At 55.5% G+C, this 17077-nt stretch overlaps 2 protein-coding genes across 3 annotated transcripts in view; one reads left to right on the top strand and one right to left on the bottom strand.

Moving 5' to 3' along the window:
• The window catches only part of TBCD (tubulin folding cofactor D), a 124357-nt gene that overhangs the window by 74357 nt on the left and 32923 nt on the right, over positions 1-17077 (bottom strand). The gene's annotated exons all lie outside the window — the stretch shown is intronic.
• LOC116951458 (uncharacterized) lies at positions 703-16014 on the top strand. Of its 2 annotated transcripts, none has more exons than XM_032970077.2 (3): positions 703-933; positions 9043-10705; positions 12057-16014. In XM_032970077.2, the coding sequence occupies exons 2-3, from the start codon at positions 9210-9212 to the stop codon at positions 13072-13074; spliced, it is 2514 nt and encodes an 837-aa protein (XP_032825968.1). In that variant the 5' UTR covers positions 703-933; positions 9043-9209; the 3' UTR covers positions 13075-16014. The 2 variants fall into 2 exon arrangements, with proteins under 2 accessions (XP_032825968.1, XP_032825969.1); XM_032970078.2 differs by lacking the exon at positions 703-933 and adding an exon at positions 6151-6635.

The raw sequence follows: 17077 nt of genomic DNA, 5'->3' as shown, positions 1-17077 counted from the left end.
AACAGTAGTAGTGGTTAGATTCGCCCACCGCTCCAACCACCCACGGGGTGAAGAGCATTCCCCCTGGTGAAACGTAAAGCGGCACACAGATTGTAATGGCCCAAGCCGCAGATAGCAAAGTGAATGAAACATAAACAAAGGCGCAGCCCTGCAATCGCTCGCTCACTCCACCGCCGGCAGAAGGACCTCCGCTACAGGGAGCTCGAGAGAGCCACTCTAGACAGTATTCGGCCTACTCATCCATGCGTGCCAGACGTCTCGGAGAAAGTACCCACGCTTTACCCCACCGCACACGACCCAAACGATCGACTGTCTGCAGCATGCCCATTGTATACCGCTGGATGGACGGAGGGCGGACGGATTCAAGGAAACCGGCACCACTGCCCCGACTGCTGCGCCGGTTTCACCCCCGCTTGGGGATTGCAAGTCGGGCGCCACGACCATCCAGCCACGGCAGCATCCCGAACAGGTAAACGAAAACAAAAACAAGGACGGGTTAGGGGTGGTGGAGGCGGAGGGGAGGTAGGGGTGGTGCAGGGGCGCGCGACACACCCGAGCCGGCCGTGAGTTTGCCCTACGCCGCTTGACCCGCCCACCCCCCCCCCCCTGCTCGCCGCCGCTCGGCCTCTCCCGGCCCAACCTCGGAGGCACCGCTGGCCATGGCGAGCGGCGACGGCCCATCCCACTCGGCATGCTCACGCCAACGCCAAGTTTATCCGCGTCGCCGCGGGGCGCAGACGAGCGATGATAAAAAAAAGTTCCCACCCACAGAGCTCGCAGAGTCGCACTTCGCCGAAAACCGCACCTGACGCGTCGCCAGAAAAAAGTTACCCAGACGAAGAAGGGCTCCCTCTTTCCTTTTCCCCCCAGCAGACTTTTATTATTCTCTCCAGCAATTCTGTCATCTCTCTAGAAAGAAAGCAAGTGCTCAAGGTAATTTTTCGCTTCTCGTGCTCGCGTTCACTTTGTTGGGCGCGCCGCGGGTTTAAATTGGCCGTGGGGGCCGGGATCTTTACCGACGCTCGAAGGCCCCGCGCGAGCTTTAGCAGCACGGGGCGGCGGCGGCGGCCGTGTGTTGACTCGCAGAGGTGCAGAGAGGCGAGGAACTCTCGTCACCGTTCCGGCGATGCACCACACTGGGTGGTGCGGTGCAGGTAACCGCCGCGCATGCCATCGCACACGACAACCGCACACGACAACCGCATGTACTCCTCTAAGCAAAGTGCAAACGGTGACGTTTGTCAGCGTCCATTTAACCTGTCTGCTTCGCATGGCCGATGTTGCTGTAGAGCAACAGAGATAATTTTAAATCGAGGTGGGGTTATTAATTGAGATAAGTGCGTCGGGAGTAGCGCTGCGGTGCACGGCTGCGATACCTCCTCCGTGTTTGTCAATCGGTCATCCAGTCGTTATACGTTCCATGGTCTGTTCTGGGTGACCACATTGCAACAGGGACACGTGTGTAAACCGTCTGTTGAGAACAACGGCACACGCCTTCGACGGTCGTTCAGCGATTCCCAAACTCGTGCTCCGTTGGGACAGCACGATACCTCGGCTGCTGCAGAGTAACCGCAAGGTGCTGAGCCTTGAGTCGACGTGACGAGAGAAGCGATGAATGCGAATCTTGTCATCCAACTCGAGACAAAGGCAGCAGGCCTCGGTGAAATGGCTCAGAGGCAGGAGCGGAGAAATACGCCAAGAATCCTAAGCATTTAACAACACGGCTAAGGTGCGGTCGCGCTATTTTGCGAGAGAATACAGAAAAATTATTAACGTGGCGAGTCTCCAAGGCAGCTTGCGTTTTGTTTCTGCACCGCAGCGTTAAGCCTCAGAGCGCCGAGAGCCCGATGCTAAAAGCCCGATGCTAAGAGCCCGATGCTAAAAGTGCTAATAGTTAAACAACAACAACAACCCCACCATCCCCTGCTCCCGGCCGAGCGTTCCCGGCGAAGTCTTAGAGGCGGCGAAGTCTTAGAGGCGGCAAACGCAAACTGGAAAATATCCCGGAGGTGGAACCGCCAAAGCGCCTACCGAGCAAATTTACTCGGTGAGACCGGGTGGGATGGGCAGACATCTCGGTCGGCCCGAGTTCAATCCCTGACGATGACGGGATGTGGGGGATGGTGGTGTGGGGGGGGGGGCGCTGCCAACAACCCCGGACACTTGCCCTTCCTCCGCAAGCAGCTGCGGAGGTTCGGCGGGGGGTTGGGATCGGAAGCGCGACTTTCGGTAGTGGGGGGGGGGGTCACTGCCGCCGTCGCCGGAGCTTGCGGTGCGAGGGGCACCGGCACAGCAACGGAGGGGTCGGGGGGGGGGGTAGCCAGCGAGGGGGCTGCCGAGCCGTCGAGTGGCGCGCGCGGAGACCGGCTGAGTGCTGGCTGCGCTAGTGGCCCACGCGTGTCACTGTGAGCGCAAGGGAGAGGCGATTGCGATGTTTAATTTTCGTGTTTCATTTGGCTTGTTTACACTGGAAAAAAGCTCACCGAGGCTCGAGACGCGTTTTCACGAGGGTGCTGCCAGGTTTGCCACGCAGTGGTATTGGTGACTAAAACTCAACAACACGTTCGTCAATAACATCGTGTGTGGGCTTCAAAAGAAACCGTGTAATAGGTGACGTTGTGGCCAATGGTCCTTCTCCATAACACGCGGCATTTTGTGCACTTGGGGCTGCGTGCGATCCCCACTTGAATACTTTGCAGATGATGATTCAGCATTGGGAATTTATTTGGCTGACAACCGTTACACTGTGCCGGTTAGTACGTTAAGGTAGCGATTTGCAGCTGTCATTGTTTATCTTACGACTGATTGAGAAAGTGATGGAAACAAAGCTACCGCGATTTGTACACAAACAGTAAGATTCGTGGCATAAAAAACCCATGGATTGTCACACCGCGCGACCCACCGTCACCCACCTACCACCACAACCACCACCACCCACAGCCACCCACAACCACCACCCACAGCCACCCACGACCACCACCATCCACTACTCACCTCTGATTAGCATGGTTGGCTACGTACGGTGCGAAACAAGTTTGACAATATAAACATACTCATAGCCACCCACCACCATCCACCACTACACACCACCACCCACAGCCACCCACAGTCACCCACCACCATTCAGGCTGCAAGACCTGACAGGTCAACAAACCCATGTGCGCGCAACTGTGCTGCCAAAACCCCACAGCCCCCTTCATGTAACAACAAGCTGCCTGTCGGTGCAAAAACTTAAAAGCAAATAAACACGAAAGTAGCGAGCAACTCTGGAATCGCAATCACCACCGCAGATGCAGCTGAACACATTATTGGTCTGGCCACGGAGTGCCCCTTCACGTCACCACGTGACCTCTGTGCTGTAATCGACGGCGCGTTTACGCGCCACCATCTCGCACGGAGACACTTCAAACGTACAAAAACATCACCCCCCCCCCGCCCGCCACCGGCCCGACATCTTGGTTTGCCGACACAAAGCTTGCAGGCGTACAGAGGGCACGGGGAGATCTGCCTCGAGCCGCATTTCCAGGGCCGCACAACCGCCGACAGTTATATCCGCAGTGTTTGCACAACACGGCCACGGCCAGTGCGGGCGGCCTCCGCCAACGACCGCGCGCTCCACCTTATCAGATTTCCACTTTGGTAACCCCATTGTTCGGGAAGCGAGCCGGCGGTCGACCCATGGATGGCCTCGTCCGTGCCACGGGGACGTGGAATTTCCACCGCGGGTACGAGCACCGCCTCCCGCTTAATTTAAAACGATGAACTCGGTGGGGCCCGGCAAACCACTCCGACTGGACCTCGCGTCAACGCGTCGATTCTGTAACGTAAAAAGGGGAACGGCGAAAACCGAGAGACGGTTTTGGTAGCGAACTCCCCCGCGAGGGCGCATTCCGTGGCTGCCTTCGCCCCTCCCCCACTGGAATTCTGCGGCGCGAACGAGGCGCCGCGTCTTCCCAAAGGTGCGCGGTTCGTGCCCCCGAGCCAGCTCCCGCCCGTCGCCCGGCCGACGAGCAACAATGCCGCCGTTTACCGCACGCCGGTGGAGCCAAGCGAGCGGCAACGAACGACGCGCGCGTTCAAAACATACCGGAGAGCGTGGTGCGCTGCCAGCGGGACGCGTGCTCACGCCGCGGCGCTGCCAACGGACGGGGCGAGCGACCCCACCAGGGATTTACTTTCTCGGTCGCGAGCGAGAGCGCGACCTAGGTCCAAGAGACCGACGTAGACGAGTTTCTGCCCCGGTCACGAGGGCCGTCGGGGTAGCACGCTCGGGAGCAACCGGTGCGCCGACCGTCACTTGCCGCAATTCCACGAACGTTCGTGATTATAAGCTGACGTTTTTGAGTCAAGAATCATTGAATATGTTTAGCTTTTTTTGTTTGTTTTATCATCCCGTCCGACTCGTACCGTCTCTAGTTTTTTCTGTCTCGTGAGCACAGTTCGGTTCGCTCATTCGGCGCAAAATGGGAGATGATCGTATAATTCACTTGGCATGTATCGTGAGCGCAATGAGCCGATCTTAATCGGTGAACCACCATGTACCTAGTAGCGCCCAACCCACTTCAAATGGTGCGGAGCCTGACGTTGTAAACTTCGCAATGCCATCAGAGAGAAGGGGTCGCTCTCTCTCTCGGGGGCGCGACCGCTTCTGAGTTCCACTTCTGAGATCCCGCAAGGCAGCACTCATCTTTGCTATCAACCACCCGAAGGAATGCATTCCCACCGGGCGGTTGCGATAGGTCGGGGCACGTCGCGCGAGTTACAAGTTCAACTCCCAGTTGGGGGTCACCTGTCACTTCAGTCTCTCCTGGGTCGACACAATGACAAGTGCTGTTGTGGACAAGCTGGGATTTTTCACCTGGCCTTGTCTGGGAAGGGATGACGGAGCGATGGAAGGCGCGCCGAGAGAGCCCAATGGGAACTGCTTCGCACTCCGCCTGCTCCTTCACTCGTGAGCGGAGAAGAGAGCGCCGCAAACGAGGGCACGCGTCGCAGCACTTGGTTTCGGTTTTTTTGTCTGCGGTAGGCCGGCGACAAAAGCTTTCGCAGAAAGACGAGCAACTCGGACAGCGGTGACAGCGGCGCTCGTTATCACGATAACACAGGAGGAGGATTTCTCCACAAACGTGGCTGTTGCCTGATGATTCTAGTTGTAATTACTGTAGAAACGTCATACTCAGTTTGTAAATGTTGTGGATTTGCTCTCCAGCACACCGGTGTGTTGTACTAGTAACGATTTGGCACGTTCTGTTCACGTGACCAACCTTACTAATTTGGCTGTGTCGGGTGGTGGTGGGTTTAACAATACATTAATATTTACACGATCTAATCCAAAAAACCTCTATTATGGAGTAAAAGCATCTTTAACAGGTGAAATCTCATGATTCAACGGATGAATTCAATTATTAAAAATAATTATAAATAATTATTTGGTAACCCCATTGTGGAGAAGCAAACTGGCGGTCGTCCCGTGGATGGACTCGTCCGTGCCACGGGGACGTGGAATTTCCACCGCTGGGATCAGCGCCGTGAACGGGGGATGAGCGCCGCCTCCACTTCATTTAAAACTCTAAATTAATGAGAAGTAATTATTTTAATTATTTCAATGTGGAGGAGAACAAGTCCCCACCCCCCCCCCCCCCCCACATCGTGTCAATAACCAGGGGCTCTGACAACAATATTCCACCATTCTATCGGGCACAGCAGTGTATGTTGTGTGTTCACATATCAGATGTCACTTCTCGTACGCCATGCCGGCCAGTTACGAGCACACGCTGCGAGTCCAATCAGCCAAGTAGATCAGTTGAAATCGTTATTTCTTTTGGACAGTTGACGCGACTGGACACGGGGAAAGAATAATCGAACGAATATGACAAGGGCCAGCAATAAACACTCAGAAAATGCCCTCTGCGGCAGTCAAGAGGTGGCGGATTACTAAGTGGACCCGTGGTGGTCGGGACCACACAACGATCTGTGGCTGCACACAACAGATCGAAGCAACGGCATCAGCATGATTTTGAGCGGCTAACGATGACCGTGACGGTAATGACGACGACGACAACACAAGACGAGTGTGGGACTCGCTGCTAATTTCCAAGGCAGCATCAGGTGACGGTGGGGGGCTGGGGGGGAGGCGGGGTGGGTGCGGAGCGCGCGCGGGGGTGGGGCGGATTTCTCAGTCAGGTGTTTTTGGGACTCGTAAATGTTATCGTAAATAAATAAATAAGCGCCCCAAACCGACCCGGTTGGGTTTGGGTCAGGCTGCCGCTGGTCTGGACTTGGCTCGGAGTCGGCAGCGGAATCGACGGTGGCCAGATTGGACCGTGTCCTCATCATAGCCGGCGGGCCAAACGAGCCCAGTTCGGCCAGCTTTCGGCAGGTTTCGACAGACGCGAGCCCGCGGCGGAACGCGTTTCTTATACAACGCCGCGGAACGCCGCATCCTCACTCGTTTCGAGATATCGCAGCGTCGAGCTTCACCGCTGGGGCAAACGAGACCTTAAGCGCCGTGGATCGGCCCTCGCGCTCAGGAGCGCCTCCGCTACTCCAGAGGGTCCCCCGGCGGCAGATGAGCCGCTTCAGCCGAGGAGTTGTGTTCCAGTTTTTTCACCGGTCCTTCAACGAGCCGTCGAGAGGTACGTTTGCCAACGAGTTTAGATTTTGGTTTTGATTTGCATTTTCGCTTCAAGTATTCAGTTTGACTCAACGATATTTCATTTCAAGTGTTCAGTGTAACCTTTTTTTCTTCTCTCCAACCACCGGAATTTTCCCCGACTTAAAAAAAGAACAAATAGGCGTCTGCGTGTGCGTGTGTTTAAATACTGGTCACAGCCAAATGAAGTTGGTTCAACGTAAGATTAAATGTTTGATGAGTGACTAAGTTAAGCTTGGGTCTAAAAGTTACTTTACAACTTTACAACTCCGATTAGGCACGTATTGGTGTGACAGTACATTATGGTTTGACAGTACATTAGTATTACTTCAATTGCACATGAACTACCTTATGAAAAGGATGCGCGATAAGGGCCATTGCCCAAAACGTCGCCTATTAAAAATGTTTTATATCTTTTTTCTTTTACGGCCATAGCGTTGAGTAGTTGTTGTTAGCTGTGCTCGTGCACGGCTGCCAACCCAGCAGCGCCGTCACCAAATACTTTGTTATAACGCGGATGGCAATTTCATCTTCACGTCTTTTTCCGCTTGTAAAAAAACTAAACAATACATACAGCAACTCAATGAATTACCGTAGTTTGCTGTACGCAGTACAACCATCGCTTTGCTACAACGTTTAAAAAGTCGAGAAGAAGTGAAGATGCATGTGCAGCGCGGTTACATTTCGCATCGCAGGCACAAATAGCAGCGCCATGGAATTTTACGAAAAAAAACGTGCCGCGCTACGCGTCCCCGCGCGGCGGTCAATGTTGCGCAGATCGGCGGCGCTGATCTGGTAAACCCAGGATCGCCCATTTGTTGCCGCGCCATGCCACAAAACCCACCGGTGTGTGAACGCACGCACGTACGCACACACTCGCGTAACAAACCGCGTACATCCAGCGCCGCCCGCCCACTACTCGTGTTTGCCGAATGATGACCGCGAGTGGATGTTCTATCTCACGATAGCTGCGTGCGTGCGCGAGCAAAAGCCCCGAGGCAGAGCAGCGCTGCGTCGCGCGACAGACAGTCTCGAAGGAATATTTGAATAAGCGCTGCCGGCTTGTACCCGTCTCTCGGCCGAGATACTACGGGGAGGGACGGCGAGAGGGGGACGGGCAAGCCCCCCGCCCAGCCTCCTTAATTCCATTCGGAATAACACCCGCGGCACAAGGAGGTCATTTCCAGGCTCGGTTCACGGTGGGCACAGTGGGTGGGGAGACAAAGCTGCGAGCGGGGTCAACGAGAGGGGACGGCAGCTCTTAACCTTGCACAAAGCGCCCCCCCCTGCAGCTTCCGACGCATCATTCTCTGCGTTGTGCCAAACGCTTCCCTGTCACGCGTGCAACGCGGTGTCTTTGGGTGTGGATATTGGCAAATCGCGGAAGTCGGGGTCAGCCGGGCGGTGGTTAAAGTTGTCCGTGAGCGCCGGGTTTTAATCGCTGTCAGGACAGGCGAGATTCTTCATCCAACATTGCCTCTGTCCATCCACGGGCTGGCTTGTACGGGGAGGTAAAGCGAAGGAACCTCCCGGGGGGGTTTGAGTGGCGGCATCTCCTTCCCTTTGTGGACACCCCCACTGAGTGCACGCCGGCGCTGACCTTTGCCAGGAAACGTCGCTGACTCGGGGGGTGGAATTCTCGTAACCGGAGCGATGATACAACTCTGTTTACAACCCTCGCCGTCATTCTGCCACGCAGGAAGGAAAAGTGTCCTCGACAGTGACCAACATGCAAATGATGTGCCTTTCGTCAAAGTCAAGTCTTTCTAATTTGCATCTACAGAAGTAAAAGCCTGCAGCCATTTCTGGAAATTTTTATCTTGGCAAAACTACTCAGCACTCAGGTTGACGTAATGTTTAATTTCAACATTTCCTCTGTGAACAACGTGCGTGAAAAACCTACAGCAAACATAACCTGCCTTGCGTGTAATTCGCGACCAACTGATGAGAGGATCTGACCATGGTACGTAAAGTGCGACTCAGAGCGAGCGGCTCGCAATCGGAAGGTTTCGAGTTCACATCCTGGTCGGGGTGCTCACTGAACCCATCATCCCTCCAGGGTTGATAGGAACATGGAATTTCCAGGACTAGCTCAGGGCTGTGGAGATCAGCATCACGACCGCAATTGCTGATTTGAGCAAGGAATCACTATTGATTTTCCCAATGAAAACGTTTTCTTTAGCTCAGCGAGTCGATGGAGAGGGCTGTAAGCAAGAGTTTCACCATCGCTCAAGTTACAAACATTCTGCAAAAGTAAATGACGTGGTCCGGCAAAGGTAACGCGGTGCTTGCACCTGAGAAGGTCTTGTCTCCCCCCCGCATTTGAAATCATGACCATAACCTCCTAACCCGCTTGTTTTTTGTTTTTATTGGCACGTTTCCTTCCGCAGGCTCAAATCCCCCACCCGACGAACGAATCGCTGGGCGAGCGAAGCAACCGCGGGCGGAGAGCCGCCGCGTGTCGCGACACCGCGCCTCTTCCCCCGTTCGCACATGAGCTCCTCTCGCGGCCAACGCTAAAGCCGAGGCGACCGACAGGCCGGCGAAAGGTTCCACGATGACCAACGAAGACGTCGGCTCCAAGCTGGACAAGAACATGATTCTGTACAAGAACAAGATCCGAAAACCCAAGAAACCGCACTACATCCCGAGGCCGTGGGGAAAGCCTTACAACTTCAAGTGCTTCCAGTGCCCCTTCACCTGCCTGGAGAAGTCGCACCTGTACAACCACATGAAGTACAGCCTCTGCAAGAACTCGCTCTCGCTCGTCAAGGAGGCGCTGGCCGAGAAGGCGACGGCGCGGGACGGCCTGTCGGGCGCCGACGCCAAGCTCGCGCACAGGCCCGGCAGGGGCCTCGCATCGCGCAAGGGCGGCGACGTCGTGCTGGTGCCGGAGGAGGACGGCGCGCGGGCGACGGAGGCGGCGCGCGCCCACGGCGCGTTCAGCAAGGAGAACGAGACGGACGACGCCGACCGGGCGGGCGACGAGGACGACGACGGCGACGCGGACCGCGGGCTCGAGTCGCCGGACGAGGTCAAGCGGAAGCTGCTGGAGAAGGTCCGCCGGGAAATGCAGCCCGACGACATCGTCATCACCAACGTGTACTCCGTGCAGAAGCAAGCGCCGCCGCGCAAGGGCGAGGACCGCGCCGCCGAGCGCGGTTTCCCCTTCCCGTCGCCCGCTGCCCAAGCGGCCAGGGCTCAGGGGCTGGCGCCCCGACTCGCGGCGCCCTCCATGACGTGCTACCCTCCCCCGCCGCCGCCGCCGCCGCTGCTCGGCGGCTTCGAGAGTCAGCGCCAGCAGCTGCTCTCGAGCCTGCGGGCCGGGCCGGCCCTGCTGGCCGCCGCCAACTACCCGAGCCTCTACCCGTATCTCGGGCCCCTTCTCGCGCACGGCGCCCAGCCGCCGCCGCCGCCGCTGCCGCTGAGCTACCAGCACTTCGCGCCGCACCTCAACGGGCTGGCGGGCGGCACGCGGGTACCCGTCGGCGCCGGCCAGTTCTTCCACTCCCTGCCGAGCCTCCTGGCCCTCCAGGGACAGCTCCGCATGCCCCACGTGGCGGAGGCCTGGCAGGACCTGCAGCAGCAGTACTGCGGCGGGGCCAGGGGCGACGTCAAGGCGGGGAAGCCGTTTGAAATCTCCAACCTCAGCCAGCTGCAGGGCAAGAAGGTTCCCACCGTGGTTCTGACGTCCAAATGCTGGCCGCACGGCAGTAACGGCTTCAAGCCAGACACGGCACTTCTGAATAACCACGCCGCCAAGATGAGGGCCGGCGGCGAGCCGCCCCCGAAGGTGCCGAAGCCACCGCCAAAGCCGATGGTGGAGGCCCTCCCGTTCGCCTCCGTGCTGCCGCCGAAGAAGGACTCGGGAAAACAGCAGGCTCTGGACATGAGCAGGGTGAACGGCCACTCTATGTCGGGCAGCGCGCAATCGTCTCCCAGCAGCAGCAGCAGCAGGAGCTGCAGCGTGAGCAGCTTCAGCAGCGCCAGCCCGGTGGGCGCGGACGCCAGCCGCTCGCCGCACCTCCAGCCCTCCTCGCCGCCCGTCAGCAGGTGGGCTCGCGAAACGCCGCCGCTAAATGCGGGCGCGGGTGAATGGAATTCTGAAGGCAGAGTGCAGCAGTGCCCTTCGATAGCCCTGTGTGCGAGCGGTCGCGAGAGCTTTGGGCGGTCAGCGACCGCGGAAGAATTAATAAATTAATGACCCAGGTCCGAGGTGTGAAAGCCTCCACGAATGATAAACTTGGATTTACGTGGCCTTTCAAGAGTGAGGTGGGAATTATAAAACGCAAAACACTTCTCGAATAAGTCCAGCGTAATAGAGTGTTTAATAGAGGGGAGGGTATATGCAAAGTGTCAGAGCACGCAGCCAGGTTCCATGTAATTGTGCTTGGGGAGGAGACAGCGTATACCCCATTTGAGACGCATGAAGTATCACTTCCACTTTTGGAAGTGACCTGGGTTCCAGCAACCTGGGTTTCCCAGGTTGCTGGAACCAAGTTGAGGAACGCGACGTTTTAGGAACGTTTCCCACGTAATGATAATTTCGGGGAAAATGTGCACGAGGCGATTGTAGTAAAGAGGTGAGCTGCATGAAAACTGCATTACCATGCAAGAAGCATCACGTGACATCTGGAAAGGAAAGCAACTACGTGAGGAGAGCGGACGAGGCAATGTAGAAACATTTTACAAAATGCGACAGAGAATGTAAACACTCTGCAGTCACGAAAGCTTCAAATCAAGATAGAATGTAAACAGATTGGCTTGAAAAAAAAAGGCAGCCAGAAAACATGAAACCAAACACGGTCCAATCCGAGCATTTGCAAAGAGTTTCATCAAAGCCGATTGGTACATCGTGAGTCAAACATGGCTAAGGTCGGGATTGAAAGCTGGATGCGGCCAAGAGGCCGAGTGATTCCAGAATCGTGGTGCCACCGCTGAGAACGATGCCCCACCAAATGCGCTGCCGCCATTGCCGCTGCTGTTGCTCGCCCTGGGCACGACGCATGGCGGGATGGGGTGGCGCGTCTCCCCCGCTTGCGAGCGATTGGATCTGGTTACGGGCAACGCAGCGGCTGTGGCGGTACCTTGTACTCGCACCGGAGACGAGGCTTGTCCGAACGCGTTTCACTCATGTCTGAGCGGGGCCGAAGGACGGACTCCGAATAGAAAGAGACTCGTCGTGTCGGCGGGTTGAGTGACAACTGATATCTGAACCGGTAACAGTTGGCCCCCTACACTAAACTACAGTGACCAGCATGGCGAAGCACGGCCAAAGAACCCCCATGAAAGACAGGGCATGGAAAGGCCTCGCATAAAGTTGTCTAAATAGGTGGTGTCCATGTTACGGCTTGTGTTCCTGCGCCCGTAACTCACGAGTGCCCTTCCTTCCCACTTTTGACAGATCCCAGCAAGCCAAGAGGAAATTCTCGCTGCCGTGCAGCCTCCCTGCGCTGGGCCCCCACTGCGGGATCCCCCCGAGCGCCGGCCTCCAGCACCAGCAGCAGCAGCAGCAGCACAGGCCCGGCTCGGCCAAGCCTCCGGGGCACACGGACAGGCCGCTCAACTTCAGCGTCGGATCCCTGCGAGATCCGACGGCAGGAGCCGCCGGCTCGTTCCACGGCGGGGGCAAGTTCTCGATCGACGGCGCCAACATTGGCGCCATTGAGTCCGGATCCGGGTACCCGCGCACCGCCGTTGCGACCGAAAACGCCGACGCTCGCTCCTCCGAGGCGGCGGCGGCCGAGCTCCAACAGTCGGCGGACGACGTGGAGAAGGAGCTGTCGGCCTACGAGCGCGTCGCCAGGTCCATGTCCGAGGACGGCAAGCAGGGCCCCGAGGTGCAGGAGAGGCTGAGGAGGATCCGGCAGGAGCTGGCGAGCCTCCAGAAGGATCTCACCCTGGAGAGCCTCCAAAGGGACCGCGACGCGGGCGCCATCGACCTGTCGCGCAGGAACTCCGGCGAACGGCGAGCGTCGGACGACGCGAGGCCCGCGCGCGGGTTTCAAACGACGGCGGACGCTCGCAAAGCACCCGCACCGGGCGGCGCCACGGACAAGGACGACAAAGCGGCGGAGCGGAGCGATCCCACGCGGGCGCCGAGGTCGCCGAACGGCGGTGCCAAATGCCTCGACCTTCGTCTCAAGTGCGCGGCCGCGGCGAAGCCGTGGCGCGGTTTCGCCGGCTTGAACGGCGACGCGCAGGCACGCCCCGACGCGCCCTCGCGGCGCCACCCAGGCTCCGCGGCGGCGGCCAAGCCCGGCGTCATCGCCGTCCCGCCCGGCGACACAAGGAACCAGGAGCGAGCGGCGAGAGAGCACGGCGGGAAGAGGAGCACGGCGAGGGACTTTGACTGCGATGACGTGGCTCCGGGAAAACGGCGGCACCTGTCGCGCGATCACTCGAGCTACCCCTTTGTGTGATTCGGGACTTGAACGGTATTCAGGGCCATCTCTAGGGGGGAAGGGGGTGCGGGGCTCCGGACAAACCACACCCGCCGGCGCCTTCGAACATCTCGCGCCGTGACGTCGAAGCGCGGGCACCCCCTGGGGGACGGCTCTGGCGGCATCTGCAGTCGTGGGACAGCTGCTGGCGTGCGGGTCGCAGCGTGCGTGCGCCTTTGTTGGACACGCATGCCTCAGGTTCCCCTTTGAGAAAGGGAAAGGTTTCCCGCCCCGTAGTCCCGGCACCACAAAAGCAAAGGGACGACCGTTATTATTTTTGAGCGCGCGTTTGTAAATTGTAATGAGAGCAAAACGCTGCAAATGTCATGGAAAAGTTACGGCAGAAACAGTTTTCGGCCACATAAAGATGCGATATTAAACACTGCAAAGTTACGGACGTTCAACATAGGCGGATTGGTTGTATTCCGTACACGTGTTTATGTATGTATGTATATTTCCACACGTTTTTATACGAATGAACGAAGTGGTTTATTGATGATAAGCTACAGAAGATTATTTGTAGGGCTCGGTAGTGCGACCACGCGAGATGACTCGTGAGTGGACATCAGTCACCCTCGCTCCTCCGTGGATCAATCGAATCGCGATATCAGCGGTGGTCAAACAACGCCCATAACTGACACGGCGTGGAGAGGCCTTCATCCAGCAGTGGATTCGCAGAAGGCTCGACAGCCATTATATATTTTTTTATCGATAACTTTACGCTCAACATGACATTCGTCCCAATACACTGAACTTAACCCTGCAGGAAACAGGACAAACGATGGGGGGGGGGGGGAAACCACGCCGGGAAGCGAGACAAAAACCAAAATCGTGGATTCCCGAATCGAATCGCGACCACGCACGCACCGCGATTGACGAATCGATCTGGCCACCAGGGACACGAGGGCTGTGAATCACGGTACGCTTACTGTCTACGCCCGACCCCCCGCAGGTTCAGAGACCCCAGCACATTGCGCGTTCGACGCAGGCCACAGCCATGCTGTGGTTTAGTTGTCACACTGCAAAGCCATCCGTTATGAGTCCACGCACCCATATCGAAGCTCAGGGTGGGTTCGTGATGATTACGAACAATCAGAAAGTTTATTCACGTGATAAGAATGTCCATTTGATCAAGAGCGACATGATTTTGTGGCTAAATTGTTACCGTGTTCTCCGGATTATAAAGTTTGAGGTGCGTATTATAATTCGGCAGCTGCGTATGTGTGTGTGCAGAGGTTAGCGCTACGCTGTGCTTAGAACCTACCAACCCGAGTTCGACTTCCGCTCACCGCCTACGCCAGTGACGATTATCCGAACCAGTCCTGGGCCTCCCCAAGGTCGACTCAGATTAACATAATTAGTGCTTGGTATGGTGTGTAAGCATCGCCACTAGGGAGACAAAGGCGGCCGGGCGTGGTGCTGGCCACCCACTCCCTCGTGTGCCGTACCAGCCTTCATAGGTGCTTGCTAACAGCACTTGCCCCTACAGTCTGTTAAGGCTACAAGGGGGATATTTGTCTTTGTCTGTGACTTTATTGATACTGGTCACAAGTCAGGATGTGTCTTGTTTTCCGCAGCCCTGTTATAACCCAGAGAATACGGTAATTACAATTATTGCTGATCACTTAATGACATGACAGGAATGGGTAGGTGGTATGTTTACACTCACTGTAAACCTAAGATTGCTGCATGTGTATGTTACGGTTAATAAATGCAAACGCAAGACATGTTTTAAAGCTAAATTATTTCCAAAATGAAGGTGGCGATACTGCAGGTATATAATTAAGCGTACGGACATCAGTAAAAATGTAAATGTAATAAAATAAATTATTTAAGTGCGTACACTGCTCTCAACAGCACTTTCCCAATCAAAAGTCACGCACGAGATATAAAACCTCGTAGAATTCAGACAAATTACCAAAGGATTAAGCAACTGCCAGGCTTAGACAAGGGTGGTCCGTGGCCAATAATAAGAGGCGAGGCAAGGACGGTCCCCCAACCCTGGAAAAAAAGCCGGTTTATTATGTCGTACTGAAAGCTCCGCCGTGAACACGCCACACGGGACATCAACACTGCTCGGCAACCCCAGCCGGTTGGCCCGGGGCCGGGTTCACGTCAGCCTCATAAGCGACACTTTTTAAATTGCCCCCGAATGTGTTTTTTTACGTAGAGCAAACAAAGCACACGTGATCGATCGTGACACATCTGTAAATACAGCCGAAAACGCATTCTCAACGCCTGTACGATGTTGATCATAATAACAATAATGCACTCGCTTGCAAGGAGCATCATCTAAATAAACACGTCGTCGTTGCGATGGTGAGAGGCCTCGTTCGTTGCGTCACATCAACGCAGAGCCGTCAAGTAAATCGGCGACCCACGATTGTTCCCGTGAACTTCGCTCATTGATCCCTCTACCCACGCAGAGGACCCGAGGCTACCAGACAGACACTGACAATTCCATCTCACCCATGCTGTGATCGCAAACCGCAGGGCACAACTCATTCGCTCACTCACCCACCCACCAACTCACCGACCACACTGCAGGGCACAACTCACTCACCCACTCACTCACCCACCACACTGCAGGGCACAACTCACTCACCCACCCACTCACTCACCCACTCCCTCACCAACCACACTGCTGGGCACAACTCACTCACTCACCCACTCACTCACTCACCTACTCCCTCACCAACCACACTGCAAGTCACACCCCTCGCACTGCTCATCTTTGGAGTTCCCTACCAACGTCTCTATTCCCAAGCAATAGCAACCTTGCTCAATTCAAGAGACGTGTTTATAACTGTCATATGTTACCAACTTTGACCGTGCCGTTTGTCGCTGGCCGTTTGATGTCTTGGGTCTTTGGGCTCTGCGCTCAGCCATCGTATTAAAATAAAATCCCATATTATTGGATGTCAGATTTGCTTGGCGTTATTTGGGATGTAATTCCACACCGTCGGATTTAAATGTATTACATCACAATATAGTTGACTGTATGAGCACACCATCTGATTAACCTCAAAATCGCACGTAAACACACGCATGAATCAACAAAAACAATAAAAGCCTGTACGCATTCTTAATCAGATCATGTCTAAGCTATTTGTAGCTCCGGCCATAATTAAATCAGTTGCAGTCTAAGAAGTTAAGTTGTACACAATCCTGGGGGCATGTTCATGAAGCCAATTAAATAGGGTTCGCTCTGAATGAGCAGTCTCAACAACGGGGCTATTAACCGCAATCCCTCTGTGATCTCGGAAATGAGCATAAAGCACCGTCACGCAAACTCCGGCCATGCTCTCAGCAGCCAGATTGTGGCTGGCCATCGAGCAAAGACGGTCACCGCATTGCGGCGCTTTCACATGCGCTTCTGCGACCGTCTGGAAAGCTCTTCCTTCCGATATTAGGAAGCCACTGTAGCTATGCACTTTATATCCAGATTGACAAACTCATTTCTTTAGAACTGCTTTTTGTGTTTAGTTTGTTTTCCTTTCCCTGAACCTCCAGATTAGCATGGTTGGCTACGTACGGTGTGAAAGAAGTTCAACATACATACATATCGTGGGCAAACGAACATTTGGGAAGAAAGGTATGTTCCCTTCAGAAACAATGAGAGGCTAACCTTTCAAAACTCTTGCACGCATTTTATGTGGAAGGGCCCGATGCAAAATAGAAGCGCACTGGGTAATCTCAGCAATTGCTGCATAATTTGAAATATCATCCCTCTTGAGAGGCTCGTATATTTATGAAATGTTTACTCTGGACAGATGCGTGCGTGGAATTGCACCGAGAGACAGAAAGGGGAACCCTTGGATCGGAGAACGTATGCAGGTTAGCGACACCGTTACCGCCTGACAAGAAAGGGAAGGAAGGAGTCTGAGAAAACGTGCAACCAAAGGGAGATGGAACCAGCAGATTCAGCTGGTGTGCAGGCACTACGTGGATTATTACATCGCAATATCGTGAGAGATGGTGA

Source organism: Petromyzon marinus, chromosome 43 (assembly GCF_048934315.1).
Source record: "Petromyzon marinus isolate PM22_M1 ecotype Great Lakes invasive population chromosome 43, UKy_Petmar_22M1.pri1.0, whole genome shotgun sequence".
Classification (NCBI taxonomy): domain Eukaryota; kingdom Metazoa; phylum Chordata; class Hyperoartia; order Petromyzontiformes; family Petromyzontidae; genus Petromyzon; species Petromyzon marinus.
Note: the sequence above shows the minus strand (reverse complement) of the source record. Positions and strands in the feature narration are given on the sequence as shown.